Source organism: Entelurus aequoreus, linkage group LG07 (assembly GCF_033978785.1).
Source record: "Entelurus aequoreus isolate RoL-2023_Sb linkage group LG07, RoL_Eaeq_v1.1, whole genome shotgun sequence".
NCBI classification, from domain to species: domain Eukaryota; kingdom Metazoa; phylum Chordata; class Actinopteri; order Syngnathiformes; family Syngnathidae; genus Entelurus; species Entelurus aequoreus.
The window spans coordinates 16,867,482-16,889,824 of NC_084737.1; the positions used below are offsets into that span (position 1 = coordinate 16,867,482).

The window sequence follows — 22,343 nt, forward strand, 5'->3', positions numbered from 1 at the left end:
CACCTATCTGCTCCACGCTGAAGCGCTGACTACATGCGCTCTGAATACGCACTGCTGATTGGCTGATAATGCTTCGTGTGTACCAATCAGATGGTTGTGTGGGTGGGACAATGCTGCGTGTGTACCAGTCAGATGGTTGTGTGGGTGGGACAATGCTGCGTGTGTACCAATCAGATGGTTGTGTGGGTGGGACAATGCTGCATGCTGAGACAGAGGCAGAGGAGCGAAGCAGCTTGTTAAGACTTTAGCAGCTAAAGTTAGCTTTAGCTTAGATACTCGTTCGGTACACCGCCGTACCGAACCGAAAGCCCCGTACCGAAACGGTTCAATACAAAACACGTACCGTTACACCCCTAGCAGATACAAATGACACATTCATGTTTTTGTGTAACGATGACAACGTATGCTCGCGCGGACGATTGACTAGTTGATGGTTTTCTTTTCAAATGTTCGTTCATAGCCGTTGTGCTGCTATGATAGGCCATTTCCCCTCGACACAGTGTGCATACAACAACATTATTAGGCCGTTTATTGAAATACTCCCACACTTTTGACCACTTTTGGCATACTTTTCCCCCCTCGCTCGCACCGCTCGCATCGTCTGCTTTGATCGTCTGCTTTGCGCTTCGCCATGACGGTAGTGTGACGTAAATATACGACGCGTCGACGCACAAAAACGGCGTCGACGTATTTACGTAACCGATGACGTCGACTACGTCGACGCGTCGTTTCAGCCTTACTATCCGCGCATCTCTAGTTCATATGTTTGTAAGTCTGACTGTGATGAAGTCAGTGCCTCACCAGCCATGAACCTCACCGCACGCCACTGATTGAATTATTTACATTATTTACATTATTCAGGAAGTCTAAGTCTAAGTCTAAAAAACACATTGATTTTGATCTATCATTATTTTTTTTGGAACAATGACAGTTTAAAGAAAAAATACAGCCTGCATGGCAGTTTTATTTGATCAGAGTCAGCATTGTAACTTGTCCTCGTTACATGTCACCTGTTTTGCTCTTTTATTGCACTTTTTAATGTAGTATTTTTTTAGAATGTGTTATATTCTATTATGTTCTGATTTCACAACATTAACGTGTTTTTTTTTTTTTTTTTAAAGTTGTAACAATAAAAAAACAGCTAATTAGTCATGTTAGTGACAGTCAACGTAAAGGAAGAAAAGGGCAGTTCCGGCTCGATGATTGGTTCATTCATAGAGGCGTGTCCACGCATCCTCGTATGTGATTGGCTAGTAGCAGAGCTGTCAGCCAATCAGCGCGCGGGTTTGGCTGGTTACCGTGAATGACAATTCAGGAACTCTTGGTCGCACCGCATGTAGCGCAAAGAAGGAGGCGTAAACACTGACGGTGCTTCACAGCTAGAGGTAAGCGTTAAAACCCCACCATAAACTATTTCTATGCACATTTCATACAAATGGATGTCGAAAGTATGACGCGGGTGAAGCAATTGCCCAGGAGTATTTCCCATTCGGAAGGGTTTTTATCCGGCAGCGTCGCGGCCTGCTCGGAGTATCAGGCCCGTCACAACCACCTCGGCGTGTTTGTCCCTGCGCGGGAAATTTCATTTTAGCCGCCAAATTCCCCCGAAGCCCATCGCAAACTATGCGTTATGGCGGCGTATTGCTCGTTGTGCAGGCGGAACTGTGTTCCCGTTGAAGACGGGGGTTCTATCGTCGACTGAACCGCGCTTGTTGTTCGCGCTAGCGTGGTTAGCATGTGGCTAGCGCGTCGTAGAGCATGTAGCGATGGCGTTTCGCGCCTGCGCAGGAGCGTCAACGTGACTAGGCCGACGTTGTCCTAGCTCGACCTTTTTTTTTTGTTTGTAAATTCTACATTCTGGACACACTCCGGTGGCTTCTTTGTCACATTCATCGTTCAAAAGGGACTTTTTTTGGAAGTGATCAAAGGCGCCTTTGGTCCAGGCAAAGACGTCGAGTTTCACGTGCGAGCGTGTGTTTGATACTGCAACCACGGCATGCTGTCATGCTATAAAGGGCTTGTTCAATAAATAAACTTCTTTGCCACATTTGTGACGTTGCAGTCGGCCAGATTTAGCCCAACTTGCGCATTTGAGTCAACAAGTTGCGTTTTGCTCTCTGACCATAAACAGGCTAATTCGTTAATGGCAAGTATTTTCTCATGAGGAGCTTGATAACATATTATAGGTGCGGCACAAACTATATATCATGCAAAATATCTTTGATACCTGTGGAAAAACTTTCCAATGGTACTTGAACCGTTGCCAACTACCAATTTTTTGAAGTGTAAAATCAGTTGCATTTTTGTCTTTAATAACTTCAAAACATTTATTGTCCTAAATCAGGGATGTCAAACTAGTTTTATTGAGGGCCACATTGCAGTTATGGCTGCCATCAGAGGGCCGCTTGTAACAGCGAATAATGTATGAATTTGCCTCTGGATTTCATTATTAATTATATAAATTGTTTTAAGTGAACTGTAGTGATGGGTTGATGAGGCGTCATGAAGCGTTTTGACACATTGCAAAACTGTATCGATACTGTGTCACTAAATACTGACATCTGCTGGACATGAAAAATCCCTACAGGCAACCTATGGACCGACTCAACTGACACTGATTTTATGACCTACAGGCATGTGATTTTTCCGTCTACAGTCGGAATTCCGTCTTTTTTAATCTCGGGAAGAAAAAAAACAAACTTCCCTTTTTCCGTTTTTTTTTTCGACCCTAAATCAAGATTCGAGACATAGTTTATATTACGCCGTAGTTAATTGGTCACAAGGAACATATCGACCAATCAGGACATATGTAATGAATGATGACGTTAATAACGTCATCATACCGCCATTTTCCATATGTAAGCGATGTCGGTTCTCGAGAGAAAGGACGCTTTACGAGTAAAAGAAATTGATAAACATGTCAAAAATAAGTTTCGATGGGGCTGGATGGAAAGGGAAATCACTGATACTGTTGGGAAGAAGGAAGTTACGACTTTGTTCGGTGATTTTATTCGGAAAATCGATCGTCCCGGAAAGGTTTTGTGCACGTGGTGTCATGATAATATTGACTATGGATCACAAGGTTTCAAGGCTTTGGAAGTACATGCGAAACGCCAAAAACATATGAAACAACTTGAAGCAAGGAAAACAAACTTTTCACTAGCTGGTACTTTTGGATGTCAACCGAAAGTGACATGGAGAGGAAAGATCCACCCACAACCCACTTCAGTTGCAGACAGGGTTGTTAATAATGAGGTAAGCTAAAAAATATTTGCTTGCGAAATACGCATGTTTGTTTTAAATATTAACCAATTATTGCTTTGCGAAATATAAATGGGTTTTTCTAAAAATAAAAAGCCACGTGAAAATATATTATGAAATTACAGAAATTCAAAGAGTCGCATTATTGAATCCAGTTAACAATTTATTTGAAATAAATTTGCATATAATACTATTTTGTAATATTAAGTTCTTATGTAGTCTCTTGAAACTATTGTCAGTGGTGTAACAATCTTGAAGGTAAATATTTTCACACTTGTTTCATGCAATATGTCAGTGTCCTCACATTATTATTTCCTATTTTCAAATATGAGTAAACAATACTAAACATGTTTAATTATTTTCATAAATTTATATACTATTTTGGCGAAAATAATGAAATGTTTACATTTGGTATTTTGTTATATTTATCCAAAAATCCAAAAAAAGAAGCTACAAAAGCAGAGACCAAAAGGAAAATGCAGGCTGCTCAGAAATTTGCAAGGAAGGCTCATGTTAGGGCTCTCCGAGAAAGCTAATGTGTGAAGTGAACTGAAGTAATGTGGTAATACTGTAAATAAACTGTAGATAATATCACTGATTAATGTGAGACCTGTGGATGTGAAATGAACACAAGATGTAAATATTAGTGACTAAATACTGTTGGGACTGAACCATATACAGTGATTCATTATTATAATTGGGTTATGTATGTTATATTAATGATGTTTTCATGTCTTTAAACACTAAAATATTTTCTTCAAATGGTGCTGTCTTTGTTAATTTTAGCATGTTAAATTGGTGAAAACCCAGGAGCTTCGGGGAGCGTTGCCCCCCTTGTCCCCCCCACCAGGGCACCGCCCTGGACCTGGCCTTCGTCCCCCAGACCCCCGGAAATGTTTTCAGTCTTTTTCATTGTGGTCAAATCACATGCCTGGACGTAGTATATACAATAATATAAACCAAGTCATTGTATTTCATTTAGGATTATTTCATATCTTCATTTAAATAAAAATATATTTTTATCTTTTTTTAGATACAGTCAATAAATAATGTGAACATGTATCATAACATGGAAATCTAAGAGAACGTGTTGTGAATAAGGATGCTTGTGGACTGGGAAATGATTTTTATTTTTACAAATTTTTATTTAAAAAAAGAGTTTTTCCAACGTATTACATTTTAGACGATTTCTCTTAGTTATTATTTCTCCGGCTGTAGAAAAGACCCGCTCACAGGGCACAGAGGAGGCGTCAGTGCGACACAGTTCGGTCACGTGACCGAAACAGCACATGATCGGTCGCGTGACTTTCTAAAAGCGGTACGCGCACCGACACAGGGATTTGCTCTATGAGCTCGACGCATGCGTCGATGCATCGGTGTTGCCATCACTAGTGAACTGTCGATTTCACAGTAAAAAACTTAACATTTACAAAATTTTACTGTTAGATATAGTTAATTCGTTTTTTTACAACATTTTACGGTGAATGGAAAAACAGTACCACTGTTTTTTTTGGGTTAGTGGGGGGTTTTACGGGAAAAGCTGGCAGCTTCGTTGCCAGAATTTTTGTGTTTGGTTTTCACAACATTATATTGTTAATGGAAAAACAGTACAAGTTCTTTTTTTATTCTGGCAACTTAAGTTAAAGTATTGTCACACACACACTATGTGTGGTGAAATTTGTCCTCTGCATTTGACCCATCCCCTTGTTCACCCCCTGGGAGGTGAGGGGAGCAGTGAGCAGCAGCGGTGCTGCGCCCGGGAATCATTTTTGGTGATTTAACCCCCAACTCCAACCCTTGATGCTGAGTGCCAAGCAGGGAGGTAATGGGTCCCATTTCTATAGTCTTTGGTATGACTCAGCCGGGGTTTGAACTCACAACCTACCGATCTCAGGGCGAACACTCTAACCACTAAGCCACTGAGTAGCTGCCAGTTTTTCTGCTGTAAAAACAAACGTACCGCCTTTCCATCTACATTAATACACCGTTAAAAAAAGCGTACGTTTTTGACTGTAAAATCGGCAGCTCAGTCAACAGAATTTTAACAGTAGTTTTTTTTCAATATTCTGTAAAGAACAATGTAAAATGCATTGTCATTTTTATTCATTTGATGGGTAGTTTGCTGTAAAGTTAAATATTTTTGCTTAGACAAAAGCATGTTTGGAAAGTATGATATTTGTTACAATATTAGATACTATTAAAGATTCAAAGGTATGCAATTTCAAGCAGTACATATATTTTTTTGTGTCAAAATTTAAAAAATTAATTACATTTAGTGCGAAAATATTAAGTCTTTATTGACACATTTCATTCCCAAGTGTTTGCGGGCCAGATCTGGCCCCTGGGCCCTGAGTTTGATACCTGTGTCTTAAATGAAATGAAATAAAAAGCACATGGATTAGTTAAGTAACCAAAAGAAAAACACTTAATGAAAAAAATAAAAACTTGATTAATTTATTAATTAGTGGCAAGAGCATACCTTAGAAATAGTCAACATTTTTAATTCGGGGGCCACATTGAGAGAGAAAAATGTCTGGGGGGCCAATGTGTATGTGTGTATAAGAAACAAAATAGAACTTTACAGTTTTTTGCTGAATGGGACACCCAACATAAACCGTATTTTTCGGACTATAAGTCACAGTTTTTTTCATAGTTTGGCCGGGGGTGCGACTTATACTCAAGAGCGACTTATGTGTGAAATTATTAACACATTACCGTAAAATATAAAATAATATTATTTAGCTCATTCACGTAAGAGACTAGATGAATACGATTTCATGGGATTTAGCAATTAGGAGTGACAGATTGTTTGGTAAACGTATAGCATGTTCTATATGTTATAGTTATTTGAATGACTTAGCATAATATGTTACGTTAACATACCAGGCACGTTCTCAGTTGGTTATATATGCCTCATATAATGTACACTTAGTCAGCCTGTTGTTTAGTATTCTTTATTTATTTTAAATTGCCTTTCAAATGTCTATTCTTGGTGTTGGGTTTTATCAAATAAATTTCCCCCAAAAATGCGACTTATACTCCTGTGCGACTTATGTTTTTTTCCTTCTTTATTATGCATTTTCGGCAGGTACGACTTATACTCCGAAAAATACGGTTACTCCGAAAAATACGGTACATTAAAATAAATAGAGTGGGATTTACAATATTAACTATGAACAATAAAACACTGAATATTAACAACATATGAACATCTTTTACTTCTCAGACCAACTCCTCGATAGTTTGTGTATCTTTTAAAATCAAGCAAAACACGACTAAACTATAACAAACGGCAAAATATAAGAGCAAAGTGTAATAAACATCTACAATATGATATATTACCACTTTTATGCAGAAATTTCTTGTAAAAATCTGCTTCCACATCTGTTCATGACACACGCCTTTGGGGCTGGCTGCTCCTAAAACAAACTCTGCTTTGTTCCTCGTCTGAGCTGCTGTGACGTAGATTACCGTAACAACTCGTATAACACTCAAAAAAGTGCTGATTTCAACCACTGAAATACTTTTTATAGTTCAAGACTTAGTCCTTTAGAAACGGCACTGCACATCATAATGGCGGCGACAGTTAACAGATGTTAAAGGTCTAAAAAAATTATGTAGAACGTCCGGCGGGTCGTATTTTGACCAGGTCTGATTTAGAGTGAATGATTGAATATGATACTATCTGACCATAGTGGAGTTTTCTGGATAAATCTTAAAACGATTTGTGGGTTTCGTGGCGGCCTAGACAGTTTTAGCAAAAAAACACATTCCAATGCTGAGATTGACTTCATATTTCAGGATTATGAGGACAGATACGTATATAATTATCTTAAACTATAAGTAAAGCGTTGCAGACGTACCCTTGGGTATAATTTTGTATGATCTCGAGATGTAACATTTTGCATGGTGATTAATGGCACGATGAAAAAACACACCGGGAATTTCCAAGTTTGAGGCACTTCCGAGAAATGTCATTAACCTCTGCACGAGCCACTGCTGCAATGGGCACACGTAGGTCAGCGTCCGATTGTCACGTACCGACTGACTAACTTGCGTTCTTCACCACTTGATGTCTTCAGCACCGGCAGCAAAGTGAAGTTTGGCCATTGGCGGTCACCGCATGATTCCATTGGGAACATGATGTAAGTTAGTGTAGTAGTTGTAGATGCCAACAAAGCCCCCCCCCTCCCTCTCCTAAAATCCTCTTCACTGGATGTCATAGTCGACTAGAAAGTCTTTGCCCAAGTTGTAGATGTGCTCCCTGATTGATATATCTCAAAGCTCATTTCAGTTGTTCACTTTGGATCAGAGATTCTTAGCTTTTTCCACCAAGGGCCCCAACTTTTCCACTACACAGGGTCCTGGGAACCCACTAATACTAACGCTGAATTAGTTATCTTACTTTTGATTTGAATCCTATTCAATAATGATATCTAACCTACTTAGTTTACAACCTTGTCAAATGTTATGAAAGCATGTGTTCTTCACAAAGATGATTTAACATCAACCTTAGGCTTAGGTCAGGCTGATTGGAAATGTAAGTAACTAAACCAGGGGTGTCAAACTCATTTTAGCTCAGGGGCCGCATGGAACAAAAAAAGAACTTCAGATTGTTTTCTTTGTCTTATTTTGGCCAAAAATAGAACAAACACATTCTGAAAATATTATTATAAAAATACAGAAAAAATACAGTCAGCTGTAAACCCATGTAAGCGTAGACCCATGAAGAAAAGAAGAAACTGAATGAATGTTAATAACTGAATAAATTTACATATGCATAAAAATGTTTTCTTTTGTATAATTTTTTGTAATGAATTAATGTTTATGACAACCTTTTTCCAAAACACAATGTAGAATGTGAAATGTAACAGGATAATGCATACATTTATGATTTGTTTTCAAAGCAGTTACAAAGAAAGTGGGACCCCATTTTTATGACCTGATGGGGTCCCTGGAACCCCATTTTGAAAATTCCTAACGCCAACACTGATGGAGTGCGTACAAAACTGCAGCAGGCGGCTGTGGCCTGCGGGCCAGTTTTAATACTAATCTAATATCATCCCGGGGGCCATAGATAATTCATCCAGGCACATAGGAAGTAAATCTACTACCGAGGACTAATAAGTAACTGACGGAATTTTAATAATCAATGTTTCTCAACTAAACTGTCAATAGAATGAAGTGCAAATGAAAATACAACTTCATCAGTTTAGTCATAAATTTTGCACTTAAAAAAACTACTCTTAAAGGCCTACTGAAATGATTTTTTTTTATTTAAACGGGAATAGCAGATCCATTCTATGTGTCATACTTGATCATTTCGCGATATTGCCATATTTTTGCTGAAAAGATTTAGTAGAGAAAATCGACGATAAAGTTCGCAACTTTTGCTCGCTGATAAAAAAGCCTTGCCTGTACCGGAAGTAGCGTGACGTCACAGGAGGTAATATTCCTCACAATTTTCCTTTGTTTACAATGGAGCGAGAGAGATTCGGAGCGACAAAGCGACGATTACCCCATTAATTTGAGCGAAGATGAAAGATTCGTAGATGAGGAACGTTACAGTGAAGGATTAGAGAGGCAGTGATGGACGTATCTTTTTTCGCTCTGACCGTAACTTAGGTACAAGCTGGCTCATTGGATTCCACACTCTCTCCATTTTCTATTGTGGATCACGGATTTGTATTTTAAACCACCTCGGATACTATATCCTCTTTAAAATGAGAGTCGAGCACGCGAAATGGACATTTAAAGTGACTTATCTCCACGACAATACATCGGTGACACACTTAGCTACTGAGCTAACGTGATAGCATCGTTCTCAAATGAAGATAGAAACAAAAGAAATAAACCCCTGACTGGAAGGATAGACAGAAGATCAACAATACTATTAAACCATGTACATGTAACTACACGGTTACATCAACAGCCGTGCTCACCTGCGTTCCAGCGATCGACGGCGCGACGGACACCCATCATCGACGAAGCTCTGTAGCATGAGCTAACGTGATAGCATCTGTCTCAAATGCAGATAGAAACAAAATAAATAAATCCCTGACTGGAAGGATAGACAGAAGATCAACAATACTATTAAACCATGTACATGTAACTACACGGTTAAAAATTCTCAGCCTGGTAAGGCTTAACAATGCTGTTGCTAACGACGCTAAGGCTAATTTAGCAACTTAGCAACCGGACCTCACAGAACTATGATAAAAACATTAGCGCTCCACCTACGCCAGCCAGCCCTCATCTTCCCATCAACAGCCGTGCTCACCTGCGTTCCAGCGATCGACGGCGCGACGAAGGACTTCATCTGTGGGTTTGGCGGCTAGCATCGGCTAGGCGTCTGCTAAGTAAGTAGTCCTTGTTGTGTTGCTGTAAGTATTGTACTCAGCCGCTAATACACCGATCGATCCCACCTACAACGTTTTTCTTTGCAGCCTCCATTGTTCATTAAACAAATTGCAAAAGATTCACCAACACAGATGTCCAGAATACTGTGGAATTTTGTCGAAGAAAACAAGAGGTTTTTGTATCGGGTCCGATGGGGTCCAACCACTTCCGTGGATTTTGTGATGTCACACGCATAAGTCATATCCGAAGGAGTTTTTCAACCGGAAGTGTGGCTGGACATTTATAAAGTGCAATTTTAAAATTCCCGCCACACTTCCGGTTGAAAAACTCCTTTGGATATGATTTATGCGCGTGACGTCACAAAAGCAACGGGAGTGGTTGGACCCGATAGAAAAGCCTCTTGTTTTCTTCGACAAAATTCTACAGTATTCTGGACATCTGTGTTGGTGAATCTTTTGCAATTTGTTTAATGAACAATGGAGACTGCAAAGAAGAACGTTGTAGGTGTGATCGATCGGTGTCTTAGCGGCTAAGTACAATACTTACAGCAACACAACAAGGACTACTTACCCTGAAAGCAGACGCCTAGCCGATGCTTGCCGCCAAACCCACGGATGAAGTCCTTCGTCGCGCCGTTGATCGCTGGAATGCAGGTGAGCACGGCTGTTGATGGGAAGATGAGGGCTGGCTGGCGTAGGTGGAGCGCTAATGTTTTATCATAGTTCTGTGAGGTCCGGTTGCTAAGTTGCTAAATTAGCCTTAGCGTCGTTAGCAACAGCATTTTTAAGCCTTACCAGGCTGAGAATTTTTAACAGTGTAGTTACATGTACATGGTTTAATAGTATTGTTGGTCTTCTGTCTATCCTTCCAGTCAGGGGTTTATTTATTTTGTTTCTATCTTCATTTGAGAACGATGTTATCACGTTAGCTCAGTAGCTAAGTGTGTCACCGATGTATTGTCTTGGAGATAAAAGTCACTTTAAATGTCCATTTCGCGTGCTCGACTCTCATTTTCAAGAGGATATAGTATCCGAGGTGGTTAAAAATACAAATCCGTGATCCACAATAGAAAAAGGAGAGAGTACATAGTTCTGTGAGGTCCGGTTGCTAAGTTGCTAAATTAGCCCTAGCGTCGTTAGCAACAGCATAGTTAAGCCTTACCAGGCTGAGAATTTTTAACCGTGTAGTTACATCTACATGGTTTAATAGTATTGTTGTCTATCCTTCCAGTCAGGGGTTTATTTCTTTTGTTTCTATCTTCATTTGAGAACGATGCTATCACGTTAGCTCAGTAGCTAAGTGTGTCACCGATGTATTGTCTTGGAGATAAAAGTCACTTTAAATGTTCATTTCGCGTGCTCGACTCTCATTTTCAAGAGGATATAGTATCCGAGGTGGTTTAAAATACAAATCCGTGATCCACAATAGAAAAAGGAGAGTGTGGAATCCAATGAGCCAGCTTGTACCTAAGTTACGGTCAGAGCGAAAAAAGATACGTCCATCACTGCCTCTCAAGTCCTTCACTGTAACGTTCCTCATCTACGAATCTTTCATCCTCGCTCAAATTAATGGGGTAATCGTCACTTTCTCGGTCCGAATCTCTCTCGCTCCATTGTAAACAATGGGGAATTGTGAGGAATACTAACTCCTGTGACGTCACGCTAATTCCGGTACAGGCAAGGCTTTTTTTTATCAGCGAGCACTGCGAACTTTATCGTCGATTTTCTCTACTAAATCCTTTCAGCAAAAATATGGCAATATCGCGAAATGATCAAGTATGACACATAGAATGGATCTGCTATTCCCGTTTAAATAAATAAAAATCATTTCAGTAGGCCTTTAAGTTGCAGACTTCTGTCTGTTTGATATCATTACCGCCACAAGTGGTGGAAATGTGTATTACAACTGAGCTGAGAAAGTTTTGTGCGGCCCAAACGGTAAAGATCCACTGCTTTTAGGTTCATTAGACACAGTCAAATGTTTCAAGAATGTGTTTTTCTTACTGTAGTTTACAGCTAACAAAAAAAACTTACATTTTGTCAGGTTTGATATTGTACAAAAGAGTAAGTCAACGCATTGACTGTGAAATCATCCTGTCATCAAATAAAATACATTTTGCACGATATAAGTATTTGCGATGCGTTGGTACGTTAGCAATCCTGTAGTTTTGATGACTTGATCAGTTGCGCAGTTGTTTGGAAACGTAAGGGAAAGGTAGTCAAATAAGGCATGACATTCTAGTATATGAAAGTTCTTACGAAAACATATTCCTCCTATTTTGCTCGGCCATGGGCGTTCCACAGCTGTGTTAGATTGAAAGCTGGCCAATCAGAATAACCAAAGGGGGACCTCGTTGCTGCACTTGACTGACATGACCCTTGTGCAAGTGAACCCGGTGATAGCATGGACACGCTATGTTTGTCTGTCCAGGTAATGGAGATGAGCAGCAGCAGCAACGAGTGCTTTGGATGTGGCCGCTCTGGGCACTGGATTAAAGATTGCCCCAGTGCTAACAGCTCACGGGGGGGACGTGGCCGAGGCAGGGGACGAGGCAAGGGTACTACATACTATTTAGGCCACACCCACCATCCGATTTGTCTGCCATTATTGCGATACCTGGTGTTTTGCTAGTGTGTTAACGTAAAGAACTGCTGGTGGATCTTGCAGGTTAGTATTATCGTCTTACCCCGGCTGTATGTGTTGATAGAGATGTTCTGCTATCGGTGCGGAGACCCAGGCCACATGGCGAGGGATTGTGACCAAACTGAGGATGGTGAGCATTTGGCGCACACACACACACCGGCTCCTGTCGGGAAGGTGTCTTCACCTCTTTTGTGTCCCCCAGCGTGCTACAACTGCCACAGGAGCGGTCACATTTCCCGCGACTGCAAGGAGCCCAAGCGGGAGCGGGAGCAGCTGTGCTACAACTGCGGCAAGGCCGGTCACATGGCCCGCGAGTGCGAGCACGCCAACGAGCAGAAATGCTACTCCTGTGGCGGCTTTGGCCACATCCAGAAGCTTTGTGACAAGGTGAAATGTTACAGGTAAGTGTCTGCTGCCCTGTGAAATGGCCGCGTAAATGCAGAAATCAGGGTGTTTTTTTTTAACATTCATTTTTGCGTCAAAATATCACTTGTTTTTTTCAATGAAATGTCAAAAAATGGCATCGAAACAAAATATGTTGTACGCTTGCCTCAGCCGCAGGAACACAAAAACAAGCTCACTAGTTAACATAATTTAGCTGGCTTACTTGTTTTCGCCTTCGTTTGTTTCACAACTTGCTGCTTGTCATATTTGGATGATTACAACCAATTTATTAGTAGCCAGCGAGAAGGTACATTTTTGACACGACTTATTGTAAACAGAGGTCACCAAATGTATGTAATCTGAGGGGGCGTGGCTACAAACTTTTTATGCATTCGTTGCACGCATGTTACAGAATTTGACATTTTAGGCCAAAAGTTTAGACACACCTTTTCATTCAATGCATTTCTTTATTCTTTATTACATTGTAGATTGTCACTGAAGGCATCAAAAATATGAATGAACACAAGTGGAGTTATGTACTAAACAAAAAATGGTGAAATAACTGAACACATGTTTTATATTCTAGTTTCTTCAAAATAGCCACCCTTTGCTCTGATTACTTTTTCGCACACTCTTGGCATTCTCTCGAACTTCAAGAGGTAGTCACCTGAAATGGTTTTCAGTTCACAGGTGTGCTTGAAGCTCATCAAGAGTGTGCAAAAGCGGTAATCAGAGCAAAGGGTGGCTATTTTGAAGAAACTACAATATAAAACATGTTTTCAGTTATTTCACCTTTTTTAAGTACCGTATTTTCCGCACCATAAGCCGCACCTAAAAACCACAATTTTTGTCAAAAGCAGACAGTGCGGCTAATAACCCGGTGCGCCTTATATATGGATTAATATTCATATTTATTTTCATAAGGTTTAGGTCTCGCAACTACGGTAAACAGCCGCCATCTTTTTTCCCCGTGAAAGAGGAAGCGCTTCTTCTTCTACGGTAAGCAACCGCCCCCATAGAAGAGGAAGCGCTTCTTCTTCTACTGTAAGCAACCGCCAAGGTGAGCACCCGCCCCCGTAGAAGAAGAAGCTCGCGGATATTTAATTTCATTTGTGTGTTTCTGTAAAGACAACAAAATGTCTCCTACTAAGAGACACGCGTACAAGGTTCCACTGACTTTTGATATTCATGTGAACCGCACTGTGGATACAACGGGAACACGTACGGTGAATATTCGCACCACAGGGAATGAGAAGTCGTCCTACTGTGGTTCTAGCTTGCCATGCTAACGGCCAGAAACTTCCACCCACGGTGATATTCAAAAGGAAGACCTTGCCAAAAGAGAACTTTCCAGCCGGCGTCATCATAAAAGCTAACTCGAAGGGATGGATGGATGAAGAAAAGATGAGCGAGTGGTTGATAGACGTTTACGCGAAGACACCGGGTGACTTTTTTAACGCAGCGCCGTTCCTGTTGATCTACGACTGCATGCGCATCCACATCATCGATGGTGTCAAAAAACAAGTGAAGCACACCGAAGAAGAATAATTCGAGGGATTTGTAGATGAGTAATAACTTCAGAAAGTAAGTTTTAAATGTTTATTTTGTGTGTTGTGTGACACTAACGTATGAGCAACGTTGAGTTATTGATGTTGCTATTGCTCTGCACTATTTTGAGTGTTACTATTTTTGTGATTGCACATTTGCACATTACATTTTGGGAGTGAACAGAGTTGTTAGAACGCTGGTTTGTAATGAAGTGAAGTGAAGTGAAGTGAATTATATTTATATAGCGCTTTTCTCTAGTGACTCAAAGCGCTTTACATAGTGAAACCCAATATCTAAGTTACATTTAAACCAGTGTGGGTGGCACTGGGAGCAGGTGGGTAAAGTGTCTTGCCCAAGGACACAACAGCAGTGACTAGGATGGCGGAAGCGGGGATCGAACCTGCAACCCTCAAGTTGCTGGCACGGCCACTCTACCAACCGAGCTATACCGCCGTAATATATTATTAAAGTTTGACTGACCTATCTGACTGTTTTGTTGACATTCCCTTTAGCGTAGCGTAGGTGCGGCTAATAGCACGGGGCGGCTAATAGGTAAACAAAGTTTTGAAATATGCCGTTCATTAAACGTGCGGCTAATAACACGGGGCGCCTTATGGTGCGGGAAATACGGTACATAACTCCACATGTGTTCATTCATAGTTGTGATGCCTTCAGTGACAATCTACAATGAAAATAAAGAACGCATTGAATGAGAAGGTGTGTCCAAACTTTTGGCCTGTACTGTATATTACCTGAGGGGGCGTGGCTACAAACTTTCTGCCTTCTTTGCACGCATGTTACATAATTAGACATTTTCAATGATGATAATGTGCGTAAATGATCTACTTGGAAAAACTTAAAACAAAATGACAGCCAAAAGAGGTTGGGTATTTGAGAATAAATCAAAATATAATATAGAAATGCACCCCCTTGTAGCAAATCAAGTCTGGATTAGGGCTGCAACAACTAATCGATTAAAATCGATTATAAAAATAGTTGGCGATTAATTTAATCATCGATTCGTTGGATCTATGCTATGCTCCTTTTAATATAAACCTTTATTTATAAACTGCAGCATTTAAATAAAAAGCTGAGAAACAATCAAAATAAGTATGGTGCCAGTATGCTGTTTTTTTTCAATAAAATACTGGAAAGGATAGAAATGTAGTTTGTCTCTTTTATCCGATTATTAATCGAAGTAATAATCGACGGATTAATCGATTATCAAATTAGTTGTTAGTTGCAGCCCTAGTCTGGATTTTCTACATTTTCTTTCAGGGCTTGCGTGGCAGCACTCGGTGGCGATTTTCCTCCTTTTTTACGTCAGTTTTTCTCAAAGGGCGCTCACTTAAATGCACATAACGATTCAATCCATTTCGATTTAGAATGCTAACGTTTTATGCTGGCTTTTTTGCACATTTCATTCGTATAAAACAAAATAAAATCATGGATTTTGATACTGCGTGCCATCTTGGAAGTACGCTAACTTTTTATAGTAGTCCTTTTGCTAATTTTCAATGTTAAAACCTGCAAAGCCTACATTTTGACCCTTACACAAGTTATTAGCATGTGAACACACTTCCTGGTGTAGAAACATGGACCCGACAATTGGTTCTCCATTCGAAACGGTTGTCGTATTATTTGTTATAATAATTACAAGGAAACTTTTCAAAACAGATTACAGGTCAGGAAAGCTCCTTCTGGTCTAAAAATGTATTCTAAAGTTTATTCTTGTGAGAAAATAAATACATTTTTGCAACTATTTAGAATCGGGATAAATGAAAATTAGCGATTCATTCGATCAATTTCGATTTAGAATGCTAACGTTTTATGCTGGCTTTTTTTGCACATTTCATTTGTATAAAACAAAAAAAAACATGGATTTTGATACTGCGTGCCATCTTGGAAGTACGCTAACTTTTTATAGTAGTCGTCCTTTTGCTAATTTTCTATGTTAAACCCTGCAAAGCCTGCATTTTGACCCTTACACAAGTTATTAGCATGTGAACACACTTCCTGGTGTAGAAACATGGACCCGATAATTGGTTCTCCATTCGTAACGGTTGTCGTATTATTTGTTATAATAATTACAAGGAAACTTTTCAAAACAGATTACAGGTCAGGAAAGCTCCTTCTGGTCTAAAAATTTATTCTAAAGTTTATTCTTGTGAGAAAATAAATAAATTTTTGCAACTATTTAGAATCGGGATGAATGAAAATTAGCGATTCATTCGATCAATTTCGATTTAGAATGCTAACGTTTTATGGTGGCTTTTTTTGCACATTTCATTTGTATAAAACAAAAAAAACCATGGATTTTGATACTGCGTGCCATCTAGGAAGTACGCTAACTTTTTATAGTAGTCGTCCTTTTGCTAATTTTCTATGTTAAACCCTGCAAAGCCTACATTTTGACCCTTACACAAGTTATTAGCATGTGAACACACTTCCTGGTGTAGAAACATGGACCCGACAATTGGTTCTCCATTCGAAACGGTTGTCGTATTATTTGTTATAATAATTACAAGGAAACTTTTCAAAACAGATTACAGGTCAGGAAAGCTCCTTCTGGTCTAAAAATGTATTCTAAAGTTTACTCTTGTGAGAAAATAAATACATTTTTGCAACTATTTAGAATCGGGATGAATGAAAATTGGCGATTCATTCGATCAATTTCGATTTAGAATGCTAACGTTTTATGCTGGCTTTTTTTGCACATTTCATTTGTATAAAACAAAAAAAACATGGATTTTGATACTGCGTGCCATCTTGGAAGTACGCTAACTTTTTATAGTAGTCGTCCTTTTGCTAATTTTCTATGTTAAACCCTGCAAAGCCTACATTTTGACCCTTACACAAGTTATTAGCATGTGAACACACTTCCTGGTGTAGAAACATGGACCCGACAATTGGTTCTCCATTCGTAACGGTTGTCGTATTATTTGTTATAATAATTACAAGGAAACTTTTCAAAACAGATTACAGGTCAGGAAAGCTCCTTCTGGTCTAAAAATGTATTCTAAAGTTTATTCTCGTGAGAAAATAAATACATTTTTGCAACTATTTAGAATCGGGATAAATGAAAATTAGCGATTCATTCGATCAATTTCGATTTAGAATGCTAATGTTTTATGCTGGCTTTTTTTGCACATTTCATTTGTATAAAACAAAAAAAAACATGGATTTTGATACTGCGTGCCATCTAGGAAGTACGCTAACTTTTTATAGTAGTCGTCCTTTTGCTAATTTTCTATGTTAAACCCTGCAAAGCCTACATTTTGACCCTTACACAAGTTATTAGCATGTGAACACACTTCCTGGTGTAGAAACATGGACCCGACAATTGGTTCTCCATTCGTAACGGTTGTCGTATTATTTGTTATAATAATTACAAGGAAACTTTTCAAAACAGATTACAGGTCAGGAAAGCTCCTTCTGGTCTAAAAATGTATTCTAAAGTTTACTCTTGTGAGAAAATAAATACATTTTTGCAACTATTTAGAATCGGGATGAATGAAAATTAGCGATTCATTCGATCAATTTCGATTTAGAATGCTAACGTTTTATGCTGGCTTTTTTTGCACATTTCATTTCATTTGTATAAAACAAAAAAAAACATGGATTTTGATACTGCGTGCCATCTTGGAAGTACGCTAACTTTTTATAATAGTCGTCCTTTTGCTAATTTTCTATGTTAAACCCTGCAAAGCCTACATTTTGACCCTTACACAAGTTATTAGCATGTGAACACACTTCCTGGTGTAGAAACATGGAACCGCTTCGCAACTTTCAGGTTCTTCATTCGAAATGATAGTCGTATTATTTGTTATAATAATTATAATGAAACTTTAAAACATATTACAGGTCAGGAAAGCTATATCTAGTCTAAGAATGTGTTTTAAAGTTGATTCTTTAGGGAAAATCAATTTTTGAAACGATTTAGAATCGGGATGATTGAAAATGAGCGATTGGAACGTGAACCGATTTTGGAGTGGCGGTCTTGCTGGGCTCTGACGCCGCCATTGTCTCCCGCAGGTGTGGCGAGATCGGTCACGTCGCCGTGCATTGCACCAAAACCAGCGAGACCAACTGCTACAACTGTGGAAAGGCGGGCCACCTGGCGAAAGAGTGCACCATCGAAGCCACCGCATAATCAGTGCCCTCTGTTGCCCCTCCTTTTTTCAGATTGATGGTTGGTTGTATTATTTTCTCTGAATCCTCTTCACTGGCCAACTGTTGGCTAACGGAGGCTAGTCCCAGGCCAGTGAGCCTTTCGACATGTAATACAATGAAAGGGGTGAAAAAAATCTTTCTGCATTCAATACAAAAATGTTTTAGTTTGGTAGCGGTGTTATGTATAATGCTTTGTTAAAGAACCCCCCTTTCCAAGCCACTGGCGATCAGAGATGAATAAATGGGACTAAATGTGTGGGGATCTATAGGACCTCTGACCTTGTGGAAGTGAGTCGGAACGAAGGGAGGAAAGGAAACCGAACTTGGGTATTTTGGTTTTAGTGGGATGAGTTGGCCAAGGGAGAATGGCATGAAAACATTTCTTATCATAATGCATTTCAGTCCTACATGCACACAAAGCGGGCACCAACAAACGACAGTTTCCAGTTAGGATAAATTTCTTTGAGGAATTGAAGAAAATTGTTTTATAGAAATTTGTTTACAATTTCAAAGTCACTTGGGTTGTCCAAGGTACGTTTTCCTTTAAAAAAAAAAAAAGGCATAGGATTTGTTTTACTTTGGCAAAATAAAAAACGCCGTGACTACTTGTAAGAAACGCAGAATTTGGAGTTATTTGGGAGTGAGATGTTTTCACAGAAATCAAAATGTTATTTTTGTACAATATCACTTAGACTACTGTATAAATACCATTTGCTTGTACTCAGTTTTTAAGTCGGAAGGAAAGTGCAACTGAAGTCCTAGGAAATAGAAATGTAATTTTAAACTATCAATAAAGCTGGAGGAGCACGGGGAGAACGTTGTCCGAATTCTTTGTCACCTTTGCAGGATAACGCCACACACGTGGGGCTAAAAGGGGTGAAGGCGAGTGTTTAGGCCGCCATGGAGCAATGAACAGGACTCACGTTTCATGCTGCCCTGCGGCAAACCAGTAAAATGGAGAACCCTGTCGAAGCCGCTTGACTCTTAACCTTTCGGTGGCAGATAATCGTGCGACTTGGGAGTATATTATTGTGACAAAAGGAGACGGTTAGTATGCTTCGTGGCGGCGTCGTAAGTTGCTTTTGAGACAATAAAATCAGTCTTAAAATGGCAGCTCCGACTTTGCCGACGCAGCACGAGACCCCGCCCCTTGTGTCGTCACCAAACTGCGTCAGGCGCGAAGCCCCGCCTTCTTTGACGTCACCAGGCCGCGTCGCTTGAAGACGAGACGTTCCGAGAGCCAACAAGCGTCGGGAGGGAGGCAACCGGTACCTGCGACTCACCGGCTCGTACGAGCGCAGTTGTCCCCCGCAAAGGTTAGCGAGGCGTCGGGGCAATGAGGGGGCTCTTCCCGCTGTACCGGGGCCTCCGCTCCGGGGGCACCGGGCGCGCCAGGACGAGCGCTGCGGTTGTCGGTTCTCGCTGCGGGTTTTGTGGAACTAATAAGGTATGATACTGGAAAACAATATTTGTTGACAATGCAGTTGAATTTCCTGCCGCTGCGTTCAATGTTGCTCGTAACTTGAAGATGTCACAGCTTGTTTGTCAGGGGTGTCAAACTCATTTTAAATGGGGGCCACGCCGCTATTGGTAGCAGTGATTATACTCTATGATAGGGGTGTCCAAACTCTTTCCACTGAGGGCCGCACACTGAAATATCAAAGCAAGCCGGGGCCATTATATTTTTTATTAAAAAAAAACCAATACAATATATGTATAAAAATATATACATTTAGGCCTCCACTCAGGCTTGATCCTGGGGACCCCAAAGGATTTAGATTTATTTAAAAAAAACAATACAATATATGTATAAAAATATATACATTTAGGCCTCCACTCAGGCTTGATCCTGGGGACCCCCAAAGGATTTAGATGTATTAAAAAAAAACAATACAATATATGTATAAAAATATATACATTTAGGCATCCACTCAGGCTTGATCCTAGGGACCCCAAAGGATTTAGATTTATTTAAAAAAAAAAACAATACAATATATGTATAAAAATATATACATTTAGGCCTCCACTCAGGCTTCATCCTGGGGACCCCAAAGGATTTAGGTAAAAAAAATATAAAAAATGTGACATTTAGTATTATTATTATTCAAGGTCTAAATCTCCAGATCAACATTAGGTCTATCTGTCAATATAAAGTGTTTTTTTTCAAGATTTAGGTGGTATGCTCTTTCTGTCAAAGAAAACCCAGTTTTTTTTATAGGAAAAACACAAAATATGCAATATTTTCCCCCAATAACATTTTAAAGTGGAATATTTGAGATTATATAATAATTGGAGTTCATAGCATAACTCATTAACAACATCAATTCAGTATTATTTTTGAGCAACTTAAATAGACACTTAAAAAAAAAAAGTCCCACTAAAATTATTTGGGGATCCAAAAGGGTCCTGCTCAGTAAAGTAATAAAAAATAAATCATACTTTTTTTTCACTTTTAACACAGTCTCAAGATCAACTTCATATCTTTCCGTCAATTATAACTTTTGTTGTTTGTTTTTTGTTTGTTCGTTTTAGGCCCTTTAAACAAAACAGCTTAGTTTTTTATATGGCAGACACAAAATATTCCAAGGTGGAATATTTAATGTGACGTAATTGGAGGTTTGAATAGGTTAATAATTCATAATGACATTGATTTTGATTCATTATTATTTTTTAAAGAAAGAAACAGCCTGCATGGCAGCTTTGTGTTATTAGAGTAAATATTGCAACATGTTCTTGCTACATTTCCCCTGTTTGCTCTTTTATACCACTTTTTATGTTTTTAATTTTTTTATATCGTATTTTTAGAATGTGCCGCGGGGCCGTTAAAAAATTACCTGCGGGCCGCACTTTGGACACCCCTGCTCTATGAACACAAAGCTTTGCACTGTTTGCATGATTGTATTTTTTATGAACAGAGTAATAGATTACTTGCTTTCTAATTTAGTCAATATGACAAGCAGATATTTGTTAATTTTTTGATAACCGCGACAGAGAAATGCTTGTTGCATAATCGGAAAATATTAAAGGGGAGAACATATGCTAATGCAGGCATTACATTGTTCTGTCAACATTTTCACAGAACAAATACAATAAGCAAGAAATTGCTTCATTATTTCCAACATTGCAAAAAGTCAGTGTTCAAAAACAAGAAAAAAAAATACAAAAATGAAGGGTACCGTATTTTCCGCACTATAAGGCGCACCGGATTATAAGGCGCACCTTCAATGAATGACCTATTTTAAAACTTTGTTCATATATAAGGCGCACCGCATTATAAGGCGCATAGAATAGACGCTATAGTAGAGGCTGGGGTTATGTTATGCATCCCGTAGTTGCGAGACCTGTTGTGGCTCAATATTGGTCCATATATAAGGTGCACCGGATTATAAGGCGCACTGTCAGCTTTTGAGAAAATTAGAGGTTTTTAGGTGCGCCTTATAGTGCGGAAAATACGGGATTTTATTTGAACTAAGCAAATTTATCTGCCAATAGAACAATAAATTTTAACTTGTCAAGACTTTCCAAAACAAGTAAAATCAGCTAACTGCAATGAACCCAAAAATACCTTAAAATAAGTATATTCTCACTAATAACAACTGTACCACTATATGAGTACGTACTTTCTATTGTTTCATTGAAAACAATACCATGAATTGATTACGTGGACCCCGACTTAAAGGCCTACTGAAATGATTTTTTTTTATTTAAACGGGGATAGCAGATCCATGCTATGTGTCATACTTGATCATTTCGCGATATTGCCATATTTTTGCTGAAAGGATTTAGTAGAGAACATCGACGATAAAGTTCGCAACTTTTGGTCGCTGATAAAAAAAGCCTTTCCTGTACCGGAAGTAGCGTGACGTCACAGGTTGAAAGGCTCCTCACATTTCCCCATTGTTTACACCAGCAGCGAGAGCGATTCGGACAGAGAAAGCGACGATTACCCCATTAATTTGAGCGAGGATGAAAGA

General features: G+C 39.4%; 2 protein-coding genes across 5 annotated transcripts in view; both read left to right on the forward strand.

Annotated features, from left to right (window-relative positions):
• Positions 1-1,248: 1,248 nt before the first annotated feature.
• LOC133653452 (CCHC-type zinc finger nucleic acid binding protein-like) lies at positions 1,249-19,185 on the forward strand. 3 transcript variants are annotated; one of them, XM_062052723.1, is made up of 6 exons: positions 1,370-1,385; positions 7,344-7,406; positions 12,052-12,178; positions 12,329-12,394; positions 12,467-12,665; positions 18,232-19,185. In XM_062052723.1, exons 3-6 carry the CDS (start codon positions 12,055-12,057, stop codon positions 18,347-18,349), a joined length of 507 nt encoding a protein of 168 aa, XP_061908707.1. In that variant the 5' UTR covers positions 1,370-1,385; positions 7,344-7,406; positions 12,052-12,054; the 3' UTR covers positions 18,350-19,185. The 3 variants fall into 3 exon arrangements, with proteins under 3 accessions (XP_061908706.1, XP_061908708.1, XP_061908707.1); XM_062052722.1 differs by lacking the exon at positions 7,344-7,406 and having other exon boundaries at positions 1,249-1,385; XM_062052724.1 differs by lacking the exon at positions 7,344-7,406 and having other exon boundaries at positions 1,249-1,385; positions 12,052-12,172.
• A 270-nt stretch (positions 19,186-19,455) lies between these two features.
• zgc:77375 (uncharacterized protein LOC402927 homolog) overlaps positions 19,456-22,343 on the forward strand; it is a 28,415-nt gene continuing 25,527 nt past the window's right edge. The window contains exon 1 of one of the 2 annotated variants that reach the window (XM_062052720.1): positions 19,456-19,816. In XM_062052720.1, the coding sequence (XP_061908704.1) occupies positions 19,706-19,816 (111 nt within the window). In that variant the 5' untranslated portion in view covers positions 19,456-19,705. The remainder of the gene's footprint in view (positions 19,817-22,343) is intronic. The other variant, XM_062052721.1, reaches the window with a different exon arrangement.